The sequence below is a fragment of the Tachyglossus aculeatus genome, chromosome 1 (genome assembly GCF_015852505.1).
Source record: "Tachyglossus aculeatus isolate mTacAcu1 chromosome 1, mTacAcu1.pri, whole genome shotgun sequence".
Classification (NCBI taxonomy): Eukaryota; Metazoa; Chordata; class Mammalia; order Monotremata; family Tachyglossidae; genus Tachyglossus; species Tachyglossus aculeatus.
This window is the reverse complement of record NC_052066.1, coordinates 159,812,073-159,824,765: the sequence shown is the minus strand read 5'-3', so window position 1 is coordinate 159,824,765 and position 12,693 is coordinate 159,812,073. Positions and strand designations below refer to the sequence as shown.

Sequence of the window (12,693 nt, the reverse complement as noted above, 5' to 3'; positions counted from 1 at the left end):
ACTCCCTCTTCACACCCAGCACACCACTTCTGCTCTCCCCATCTTGAAAGCCCTCCTAAAACCACATCTCTCATCTTCCCATCTATTTCCTCTGCTACTGCTACTTCAATACTTGGAATCACTTTAGCACTTGGGCTCCTCTCTTTCACCCCTCTCCCCTCCCCTGCCCCCCACCACACACACACACAGTCACCTCTGTAGCTCTTATGTACATATATTTAATCTTTGTTGCTTCCCCCACCTGCATTTTAACATATTTCTGCCTGACTTAATTGTAAGCTCTGTGAGGGCACTGATGAGTCTACTAACTCTGTCATACTCTCCCAAATGCTTAATTCAGTACTCTGAATAGCACATAAGTGCCCAAGAAAATTACTGATTGACTTATTACATTGATGATTGTGGACTCTTAAAGTTGAATAAGTTAAGTATCACATTTGCTTAATTTTCCTATTTGATTGTAGGGAAAAAATTCATTGCTTTCTTTCTTCATACTTTCCAGGACCATGATTCTGAATTCCCAGTTTCTCAGGTAAAGGTTTTGATAGCTACTGTCCTTCGTGTTGGAAAGTGTATTTTGGCTTTTTGTAGTTGTAGTTGTAGCTTAAATAATTAGTCTTCGCTTAGCTGTTAGGGTCGCTGCAAAATTAGTTTTATATTGACTCATTGCCTTTTCAGAAAATTATTGTTTTATTCTCAAATAATGGAATGATTTGTTCTTCAAATGATTATTATCTGAGATTAAATGATAATATATCCTTGTAAAATCAAAATGAGAACTAGAATGGACTTTTCTTCACAGGAAGTGGTCAGATAAACTTGTTTCATTTTATGAGTAAAAGAGTTGATGTGAGTAATTGGAGGAATGGGGGATGACACTGTTTTTTATTTCCATTTTACCATAGTAGTCGGCCTTGTCTCACCTAGGCCTAGAGGATAATACGGTAGGTTTGCAGAAGTATCTTTAGCAAATGAGGTCTTCATCAGAAGCCAGATCTCATAGTAGAATAGGATGGTGTGCATACAGGAAAAATGAAAGGTGTTCTCAGTCTCTTGTCTCATCTTACTGCCTCATATATAAGGTTTTGTAAAAGAAAAACATTTCCCCCATGTACCTATTACCTAATTTTAGTACACATTTCATTCCACAGAATATCAGCACTTCAAAATAATCATCAGCAGTGAAGAGCCTTGAACTCTTTTCAGTGCTTAATCAAAAGAGATTATATTGCTCTCTACATATTTATCACCATTAACCAAAGTTTAACTTCATCATTGTGCTTACATGCTTTTCTTCATGTTTAGCTACCTGTACCTGGATTAATAATAATTGAAATGGACTGTAGAATTAGTCAGTTGTCTAATGTGACCAGATCACATTTCATGGTAGACAAGTGAGCAAGGAATCAGTGCAGTGATTGCCTCTGTAGATGGGGGAAACCGATCTATACTCCTATTTCCCCCTTGAAAGAAGAACAACAGCAAAAAAAAGTTGACTGTCATTTCCTACAAAGTCCCATGTCGGTTTGCCCAGGGTAAAAAAAAGAGGTCAGTATATGTCATTCCTTTAAATTCACATGCCTGCCATTTCCTGAAAGCAATTGGTATAATTTATTTGCATTACAAGTGCAAGTATAATTCTTTCCGCTAAAATAAAGTATACATTTAGAGTACTGAAATTGGAGTGTTGTTTAATGGATACTCCTCATTGATTATGTAACATGAATAAACTTTTTCTTTTTAACAAGTTGCAGCATTTTAGAGGTTATAAAATACACTTGGCCTGCCTCCTCAATAAAAATTATTTATTTAGAGCCAAGGATCTCCCATCTGCTGTTTTGATTAAAATCCCTGGAATTGTTACATTGCCACAAGCAAGCCTTTGAATTCAAGCTGAAGTTTAATCAAGCAACGATATGTGACTTCCAAGGTCATTTTTGATCAGGAGATAAAGCCAGGGGCCTTTAGTTAAAAAACTGAATGTTAGTTTTATAATAGACTATGTGAAACTCATTATCCAACTAATATAACATTTTCCAAAACTGGAATATATTAACGAAAATAGATTTATGCAATTTAGTATATGTATCTGACATCTTAGTAACAAATTCTGATTAGCTACTTAAATGAATAATTCAGAGTTCAAAAAAAAAATCATGGTTGCCACATTCTTCCTGGCTTCTAAATCTTCTAATCTGGTTATGAGATAGAACTCGACAAAGGTTTCTCTGCCATGCTTTGTTCAAGAGCCCTTTCTGCTGGCCAGATCCAGCCCACGAGTCTTGAGTCTTGAAACAGAGCCGGGTCAGCACAGACCCACTGGACCCTATTGTCAGGCCCTGATTCAGTTGCTTCTCTAGCCGCCCCTTGCAGTCCTTCCTCTTCCCGGTTGTTTTGGCTGGCGGGGCCATGGCTTAGGAGCTGGGGTGTTAAGCGGATCGGGTCCAGGCTGAATCAGAAGATTCTGTGTGGGCCTCACATGCAATGGGCACTGCTACACATATGTGTATGGGTTCCTTGAGCTGAGCTGAAGCACCATTCCAGAAATGAGGGAAATGAGGGCTGGGCCACCCATCCCTGATGCAGCGGCCTAGAGTCACTTCTGGGCCTCTCGGTTTAGGTTCTGCAACATCCAGGCTGTCACTTGAGAGGAGCCAGTAGAAGTGTGAGCTGTGTTGTGCAGGGCTAGAAATTTCTGACCCCCGTGGAGCTCCACCTTACTCCAGGAATTCATTCAATCAGATTTTTTGAGGCTTACTGTAAGCAAAACACTGTACCAAGTGCTTCGGGGAGTACGATATAACAGTAAACAGACACATTCCCTACCCATAACGAGTCTAGAGGAGGAGACAGACTTTAGCATAAATAAATTACCTTACAGTAATGCAGAAGGCACTCTCATGATACCCACAAGAAGTTAGTGTGGGGGCAGTTCTGTGTCTCTCTTTTATTCTGCCGCTCCAACTTGCAAAGGCCTATTTTCACTTTTGTTTCCTTGAATAATGATTTGTCCTAAGTCATTTGCTCAAGAAGCCCATTCTATTCCTAATTAAGATCAACCTTCACTGCCTTTAAATTATTTTTTTCTTTCCCCTGATCACCCCACAGTGAAGTTGTTTGGGTGTACAAAATTACCCAGTCTCTGTACCTGTTCTGCTCAGGAGCCCTGGGTTGCAAAAGGTAGAGTTTCAGTGCTGGCATTACTGACTGACTATTTGATGTTAAGTGTGGCTCATAATCAGTCTTATTTGTTGAGTGCATACTCTGTGTACAGCACTGTACTAAGTGCTTGGGAAAATACAATATAACAGAGTAGGTAGACTCAGTCCCTGCCCACAATTATAGCTGATTGGCCTGTAATTTACTTATTTATATTAATGTCTGTCTCCCCCTGTAGACTGTAAACTCATTGTGGGCAGGGAACTTGTCTTTATTGTTGTGTTGTACTCTCCCAAGCACTTAGTACAGTGCTGTACACAGAGTATGCACTCAATAAATACGATTGAATTGAATGAATGAAAGAAGCCCAATGTAACAGAGATCCAGCTCACAGCTACAAAGAAGATTGCTGAACTGCAGTTTGATTGGATAGTCAATTTTCTGCTTCTCTGACAAATACGGGACAGTAAATATATTAAAGAATGCTCCTTAGGGAGAAGAATTCAATGACATTCTTCATCTCTGTGTTGCTAATGAGTTTTTTCTTATAGTGAATAGGATTTACCTGGGTAGAGGACAAGTAACACAGAGCAGCAAGTGGCAGCGCACAAGCCACTAGCCCTATAATCAAGTCCTGTGCTCAGATTCGTGGTGCCGAGATCTCAGGGCCGAGGCTCATCCATTGTTCCTGACAGAGACGCCATCATGGTTTGTTAGTCTGAATTCCCAGAGTTGAGTTTTTAAGACTGAAAAGGGAATGGTGGAAGCAGAATTGCAAGACTTCTAGATAGTGTACCCCGCTATCCTGTTGTTTAATGAACTATTTGCCCTGTCCCTTATTAGAACACATTAACTGCTTTGGACTAAAGTTTAGCTGGCTGTTTTATATTTGTGTTTTCAATTTATCTCTGAATTGTATTTTTTTATTGTATTTGTTAAGTGCTTTACTTTGTGCCAGGCACTGTTCAGGGGAGATACAAAGTAATCAGTTGGACACAGTCCATGTCCCACATTGGGCTCACTATCTTAATCCCCATTTTATTTTTTGAGTAAATCAGTCTCCAGAAGTGTAAATCCATGAGTAATTGGAAAACTGAGTTAAATTACAACATGCTAATCAAAATCTAAAAATAAGGTTATTAAAAAAACCATCTTTCCCAAAGCCTTACTTATTTGCCAGAGTTGTGTGACAGGTGTACTATTTGCTTTGTCTGTGATGTAGGCAGCATGGATTTTGAAAACACGTGCTCTGACAGAAATGGTGTATGTGGATGAAATAGATGTGGATCAAGAGGGAATAGCAGAAATGATACTGGATGAGAATGCTATTGCTCAAGTTGCACGTAAGTACTGATCCTTTAAATATTCAAAATATAAAGAATATGATAAAAATGACCAGAAAACAAAAACATAATTCCATGAAAAATTCCTTCAACCATGCAAGGAAGGTCTGTCAAGGAAGGCGGTTGATCTAGTGGAAAATCTTTGGTAATAAAACTGACTCTGTCATTGAAAAATTGAGGCCCATTTTGTGCCTCGCTTTCCCTAACTGAAAAATTGAGCTAATAATAATAATGGTATTAAGCACTTACCATGTGTCAAGCACTATTCCAAGCACTGGGGTTGACACAGTTTATCAGGTCGGACACAGTCCCTGTCCCAATTGGGGTTCACAGTCTAAACAGGAGGGAGAACAGTTATTGAATCCTCATTTTAAAGATGAGAACACTGAGGCACAGAGAAATTAAGTGACTTGCCCAAGGTCACACAGCAGGCAAGTGGCAGAGCTGGAATTAGAACATATCAGTACTTAGCAATATTATTTTAATGTCTGTCTCCCATCTGTCTCCCCATCTGACTGTGAGCTCCTTCTGACCAGGGAACATGTCTACCAATTCTGTTTTGTTGTATTCATTCGTTCATTCATTCAATCGTATTTATTGAGCACTTACTGTGTACAGAGCACTTTACTAAGTGCTTGGGTAGTACAAGTTGGCAACTTATAGAGATGGTCCCTACCCAACAGTGGGCTCACAAACTAGAAGGGGGAGACAGAGAACAAAACAAAACATAATAACAAAATAAAATAAGTAGAATATGTACAAGTAAAATAAATAGAGTAATAAATACGTACAAACATATACATATATACGGGTGCTGTGGGGAGGGGAAGGAGGTAAGGCGCGGGGATGGAGAGGGGGAGAGGGGGAGAGGAAGGAGGGGGCTCAGTCTGGGAAGGCCTCCTGGAGGAGGTGAGCTCTCTGTAGGGCATTGAAGGGAGGAAGAGAGCTAGCTTGGTGGATGTGGGGAGGGAGGGCATTCCAGGCCAGGGGATTGACATGGGCCAGGGGTCGACGGCGGGACAGGCGAGAACGAGGTATGGTGAGGAGATTAGCGGCAGAGGAGCCGAGGGTGCGGGCTGGGCTGTAGAAGGAGAGAAGGGAGGTGAGGTAGGAGGGGGAGAGGTGATGGAGAGCCTTGAAGCCGAGGGTGAGGAGTTTCTGCCTGATGCGTAGGTTGATTGGTAGCCACTGGAGATTTTTGAGGAGGGGAGTAACATGCCCAGAGCGTTTCTGGACAAAGACAATCCGGGCAGCGGCGTGAAGTATGGATTGAAGTGGGGAGAGACAGGACAATGGGAGATCAGAGAGGAGGCTGATACAGTAATCCAGACGGGATAGGATGAGAGCTTGAATGAGCAGGGTAGCTGTTTGGATGGAGAGGAAAGGGCGGATCTTGGCAATGTTGCGGAGGTGAGACTGGCAGGTTTTGGTGACGGCTTGGATATAAGGGGTGAATGAGAGAGCGGAGTCGAGCATGACACCAAGGTTGCGGGCTTGTGAGACGGGAAGGATGGTAGTGCCGTCAACAGTGATGGGAAAGTCAGGGAGAGGGCAGGGTTTGGGAGGGAAGACAAGGAGTTCAGTCTTGGACATGTTGAGTTTTAGGTAGCGGGCAGACATCCAGATGGAGATGTCCTGAAGGCAGGAGGAGATGCAAGCCTGGAGGGAGGGGGAGAGAGCAGGGGCAGAGATGTAGATTTGAGTGTCATCAGCGTAGAGATGATAGTTGAGCGAATGAGGTCACCAAGGGAGTGAGTGTAGATCAAGAACAGAAGGGGACCAAGAACTGAACCTTGAGGAACCCCTACAGTAAGGGGATGGGAGGGGGAGGAGGAGCCTGCAAAACAGACTGAGAATGAACGACCGGAGAGATAAGAGGAGAACCAGGAGAGGACGGAGTCTGTGAAGCCAAGGTTGGATAGCGTGTTGAGGAGAAGGGGGTGGTCCACAGTGTCGAAGGCAGCTGAGAGGTCGAGGAGGATTAGGATAGGGTATGAGCCGTTGGATTTGGCAAGCAGGAGGTCATTGGTGACCTTTGAGAGGGCGGTTTCTGTGGAATGTAGGGGACGGAAGCCAGATTGGAGGGGGTCGAGGAGAGAGTTGGTGTTGAGGAATTCGAGGCAGTGCGTGTAGATGACTCGTTCAAGGAGTTTGGAAAGGAATGGTAGGAGGGAGATGGGGCGATAACTAGAAGGTGAGGTGGGGTCAAGAGAGGGTTTTTTTAGGATGGGAGAGACATGGGCATGTTTGAAGGCAGAGGGGAAGGAACCAGTGGAGAGTGAGCGGTTGAAGATGGAAGTTAAGGAGGGGAGAAGGGACGGAGCGAGAGATTTCAAGAGATGAGAGGGAATGGGGTCAGAAGCACAGGTGGCCAGAGTAGCACTTGAGAGGAGGGAGGCTAGCTCCTCTGAGGATACTGCTGGGAAGGATGGGAGAGTAGCTGAGAGCGTTGAGAGCCGGGGGGTTGGAAAAGGCTGGGGGAGTGACTTTGGGGAGGTCAGACCTGATGGACTTAATTTCATTAATGAAGTAGGAGGCCAGATCGTTGGTGGTGAGGGAAGGAGGAGGGGGAGGAACCGGGGGCCTGAGAAGGGAGTTGAATGTACGGAAGAGCTGACGGGGATGATGGGCATGGGTGTCAATAAGGGAGGAGAAATAGTTTTGTCTGACAGAGGAGAGGGCTGAGTTAGGGCAGGAAAGGATAAACTTGAAGTGAACGAGGTTGGCAGGTTGTACTCTCCCAAGCTCTTAGTACAGTGCTCTGCACACAGTAATTGTTCAATAATTATGATTGATTTCAAATGGAGAGTAGAGCAGAGAATTGTGACTTAGGAGGGTTGGTTAAGGTTGTCAGGGTTAACGATAATGCTCTCCAACCTTTATTTTTCCATAGGCATAAGCCTGCTAAAGGTCATTATGGGAAAGGACTGTGTCTGCTAATTCTGTTTTATTGTAATAATAATAATAATAATGATGGCATTTGTTAAGCACTTATTAAGTGCAAAACACTGTTCTAAGCGCTGGGGAGGATACAAGGTAATCAGATTGCCCCACGTGGGGTTTATAGTCTTAATCCCCACTTTACAGATGAGGGAACTGAGGCCCAGAGAAGTTAAGTTACTTGCCCAAAGTCACACAGCTAACAATTGGCAGAGCTGGGATTTGAACCCATGACCCCTGACTCCAAAGCCCGTGCTCTTTCCACTGAGCCACGATGCTTCTCTTGTGCTTTCCCAAGTGCTCAGTAGAGCGCTCTGCACATACTAAGCACTCAATAAATATCATTGATTGATTGACTGATTAAAGTAAAGAGTTACTCCATAAGCAAAGCATTCCACCCACCAGTGCCACTCTTTGGAATGCATTGATATGGTATTAGAAAGGTGTAGACTAGTGATGGCCACCCAAATGGGGTTGTGTGCCGTTGAGGGAATGACCACTTCCAGAATATAGCTTAACAGTCTAGCTCTTAACTTCTGTGGAACAGAGCAGATGACTATTTCTTCTTCATTAAGAGAGACTCTCCTCTCCACAGGGGATAGAATCCAACTTATTATTAATAATTATGACATTTGTTAAGCCCTTACTATGTGCCAGGCACTGCACTAAGGTTATACTCATCCCTCTGTCAGCCTTTCGTCAATTGCCACTGACTCCACAGCTGAGAAGAGATGAAGAAGGTGAACGGAGCATATGCAGTTTCATACCAAACTCCAAGTTCAAGTGGGCAGAGCTGAGAGAGTAGGCAGTAGGATCCTCAGTAGGGTTGCCAACAGCTGAGAACAAATTTCACAAACAGCATGAATACAAGTTCCTGACTTTCAAGCCTTTTTTTTTTTTTTTTTTCTTACTGACAGACCAAAAGTGGCAAATAGCAGGTGTTGAGAGGAGTGGGAGGAGGGAGGGGATGGCTGCACACATGGGAAAACCTGGCTGGGCTCACATTGTGACAAACTGTGCTGGTAGAAATCATTCTCAGCAGTTGGCAACATTGGCCACCAGAAACCAGCCGCTTTAGGTGTAAGCTCATTATGAGCAGGGAACATGTCCGCCAACTCTGTTGGATTGTAATAATGATCGTGGTATTTATTAAGTGCTTACCATGTGCCAGGCACTATACTAAGCGCTGGGGGAGATACAAGCAAATCGGGTTGCACATAGTCCCTGTCCCACGAGGGGCTCACAGCCTTGCCATTTTTTACAGATGAGGTAACTAAGGCCCAGAGAAGTTAAGTGACCTACCCAAGGTCACAAGCAGACAAGTGGCAGAGCTGGGATTAGAACCCATGACCTTCTTACTCCCAGGCCCATGCTCTATCCACAATGCCAAGCTGTCAAACACTTAGTACAGTGCTTTGCACACAGTAAGTGCTTAATAAATATGAATGATTGGTTAGATGAGGCTGCAGCAGTGGCTGTGGCAGCAGCTCTCAGGGCAATGACACCATTCTACCGCTAGCTCAGTGTGACTGCCAGTCAGTCAGTCAGGCAGTCATATTTATTGAGCACTTACTGTGTGCAGAACAGGGTACTAAGCGCTTGGGAGAATACAGTATAACAAACAGGCATATCCCCTGCCCACGATGAGCTTACAGTCTAGAGGGGGAGACAGACATTAATATAAATAAATAAATTACAGATATGTATAAAGTGCTGTGGGGCTGCAGGGGGTTGGGGGGATGAATAAAGGGAGCAAGTCAGGGTGACGTAGAAAGGCGTGGGAGAAGAGGAAAGGAGGGCTTATTCAGGGAAGGCCCCCTGAAGGAGATGTGCCACACTCCCAGATGTCCAAATATGTTTTAAAGGCTTTACACCCAAAAGCACTTTTAGCTTGTTTATTCTGTCTCTCAATTTATGGGATATTGGCATCTGGATCCCCGGCCATCAAGAAAGATGGGGTGAGGGATTGAGAGCAGCCATTACAAAGCCATTACACTTGCCTTCTATGGCAAGTGTGGCATCAGAGATGCTGTTTCCCAGTAAGATGGGTTGAGGAACTAAGAGCCACAGAGGAATAATCTTCGGTTCCCACAAAAGGCTTGATTGCCTCGAGTTTGTATTTGTTACGTAACTGCAATGCAGCAATATTGGTCTGCTGTTTATAGTAACAAAAATACATACTATGTAATTTCCAATTGAAGAATTAAAACATAATTGCATTTTGTTTTAACTTGTCTAATACTGTTCCCTTAGGAGCAGAGTTTTGATTATTATTATTATTGTTGGAGAAGCAGCCAAGCCTAGTAGAAAGAGCACGGGCCTGACAGTCATAGGACCTGGGTTCTAATCCTGACTGACGCTTGCTTGCTGTGTGACCTTGGGCAAGTTACTTAACTTCTCTGTTACTCAGTTTCCTCAACTGTAAAATGAGGATTAAATACTACTCCTTCCTGTTTAGATTGTGAGCCTTATGTGAGACAGGGACTGTGCCCAACCTGATTAACTTTTTTCTACCCTAGTGCTTAGAATAGGGCTTGACACATAGTAAGCACTTAACAAATATAATAATGATTGCCTTGTCTTATGCTGTCAAGTCATCTCCGACCTATAGCGATTCCATGGGCATATCTCTCCCAGAACGTCCCACCTCCATCTGCAATTGTCCTGGAAGTGTATCCGTAGAGTTTTCTTGGTAAAAATACGGAAGTGGCTTACCATTGCCTTCTTCTGCACCATAAACTTGACTCTCCACCCTCGACTGTCTCCCATGCTGCTGCTGCCTAGCAGAGGTGAGTTTTGACTTGTAGCAGATTGCCTTCCACTTACTAGCCACTGCCCAAGCTAAGAATGGAATGGGTATGACTGCTTGACTTTCACTTCTGTAGCCGAGACTGGTAGAATACTGTAAACTCTCCAGGTACGATCCTGCGGGGGATAATAATAATAGTAATAATAAGAAAATTTAACTGTGATTTACTGTTGCATTTTCCAACTGCATAATTCGTTTTTATTCCTGCAATTTAGACAAATAATGTTAGTATATCTGTGCCTGGGACATTCAGAAAATAATTACAAGTAAGAATTTAGAACTCTTTTTTTAAAAAAAATACATTTTTCCTTTCCCTTTATTTTGTAGGTCCTGGAACTTCTTTAAAGCTGCCTGGAACTAGTCAGATAGGGGGTCCTAGTCCAGCTGTCAGGTACATTAACCAAGAATAAGGGAACAAATGCAGTAAGCTGTGACTTTCTGTTCTTGCCTCCCATGTTGTGCTTCTCTGTTTTATTTTGCTCTCAAATTTTTGGCTTCCCCAGGCCAATAACCCAAGCAGGCAGGCCTATTACTGGTTTTGTTCGACCCAGCACCCAGACTGGGCGACCAGGCACTATGGAACAAGCCATCAGGACACCCAGAACTGCGCATACCGCTCGCCCTGTGACCAGCGCATCAGGAAGATATGTCAGACTGGGAACGGTAAATGCTCTTCACTCTATTTCACGATAAGCTCTCATATCCTTCTGGGAAAGATCTCATATTTGAATCTTTGGGGGACTCTGAAGATGATTCTTATTTTAATATTCTGCCACTGGTCCTTCTCCCCCACCACCCCCCCCACACAATATGCACTAAAATTTAGGTGTATGTTTAAATAAAGGTTTAAGATTTATCCTGTCTTTTTTTTTCCCAACAGGCCTCTATGCTCACTCACCCTGATGGACCTTTCATAAATTTGTCTAGGTTGAATTTAGCAAAATATGCCCAAAAACCTAAATTGGCAAAGGTAAGTGAATATTTTGTTTTTATAGTCCAGCCTAATCATATTTTAGAATATGATGAGTTTTTTTTTAATGGTATTTGTTAGAGCACTTACTATGTGGCAGGCACTGTACTAAGCAATGGGGTAGATACAAGCTAATTAGGTTGGGCACAGTCCATGTCCCACATGGGGCTCACAGTATTAATCCCCATTTTTCAGATGAGATAACTGAGGCACAGAAAAGTTAAGTGACTTGCCCAAGGTCGCTCAGGCAAGCAGCAGAGCTGGGATTAGAATGCAGGTCCTTCTTACTCCCAGGCCCAAACTTTATCCACTAGGCCAAGCTGTTTCTCATGTTGTTAAAGTGCTAAATTAATTTTTTACCATCAAAGGGATCTTTGTTCAAACCTCAAATTTTCTGCTCAATAGCCACCTCTCTTGGGATGGAGAGACTGGGTGAAGAGGCAAGCAACGAGGGAAGCTACCATCTAGGTTTTTCCTACTTCCTACCCATTTTTGAGCCTCCTACTGATCAGGGCATTCCCAAGGACCAGGTTTACTGATCTGATTTTCAAATGCACAAATTATGGCATAATAAGCTTGCATTCTATTAACAATGTATCCAGAATGGAACCTACTCTTCTAAATCACAAGCCCCAAAGATTATGAAAAAGTGTCTTTTACAATCATATTTTCTTATTGTTCCTTAAAATTGCCTTTGATTTGTCTGGTTTGACACGGCATGCCCATCAATCAATCAGTGATTTGTTTATTGAGCACTTATAGTGCTCTGTACTGTAGAGCACTGTACTAAGCAGTTGGGAGAGTTCAATACGTAAAGTAGGCAGGCACAAACTGTACCCTTAAAGGGACAATGAAGCAAATTGGAATGGAAAATCTCCACCCCATTTTATAATCATATCTCTTTTGATCTAATTCCAGTGCTACCACTAGCCTGCTGCGTGATCTTGGTCAAGTCACTTAACTTCCCTCGGCCTCAGTTCCTTCATGTGTTAAATGGGGACTCAACTCCTGTTCTTTCCTACTTAGACTATGCACCCCATGTGGGACAGGGACTGTCTGACCTGATGAATATATATCTACACCAGCACTTAAAACAGTGCCTGATATATAGTAAGTTCTTAACAAATACCACAATAATAATCATCTTTTTTGGGTGTTGTTTTGAGACTGAAAATAGCTTTGTTAGCATTTGAAAAGCAAACACAGCAAATTATCCGTGTCTAAAGGACCGTTATTCTCCACATCATATGCTGTTTTTTACAAATAAAAATCAAAATTTTCAGATTGAAGTGTAGGTTCTGGGCTCACGGTACATAAACTCAGAATTGTAAATCAGTAGTTGTGACACTGTGACAGGTGGAGACAACGAAATCTGGGTAAACTGCGCAGGGAAATTCAGCCTATTTAGTCCAAGTAAATTTTTGAAGGAATACGCTGAAAACCATGTTGTATGCATATGGAAACTATCTTCA

General features: G+C 42.9%; 1 protein-coding gene and 1 non-coding gene across 4 annotated transcripts in view; one reads left to right on the top strand and one right to left on the bottom strand.

Moving 5' to 3' along the window:
- The window catches only part of TTC8 (tetratricopeptide repeat domain 8), a 57,088-nt gene that overhangs the window by 17,359 nt on the left and 27,036 nt on the right, over window positions 1-12,693 (top strand). For 2 of the 3 annotated variants that reach the window (XM_038750779.1, XM_038750777.1), the window contains exons 2-6: window positions 503-532; window positions 4,382-4,502; window positions 10,579-10,642; window positions 10,755-10,914; window positions 11,132-11,221. In XM_038750779.1, coding sequence (XP_038606707.1) covers window positions 503-532; window positions 4,382-4,502; window positions 10,579-10,642; window positions 10,755-10,914; window positions 11,132-11,221 — 465 coding nt within the window. The remainder of the gene's footprint in view (window positions 1-502; window positions 533-4,381; window positions 4,503-10,578; window positions 10,643-10,754; window positions 10,915-11,131; window positions 11,222-12,693) is intronic. The other variant, XM_038750778.1, reaches the window with a different exon arrangement.
- Window positions 10,242-10,377, bottom strand: LOC119935134. Its single transcript, XR_005453086.1, has one exon. It is a non-coding gene; the product is annotated as a small nucleolar RNA SNORA7 (small nucleolar RNA).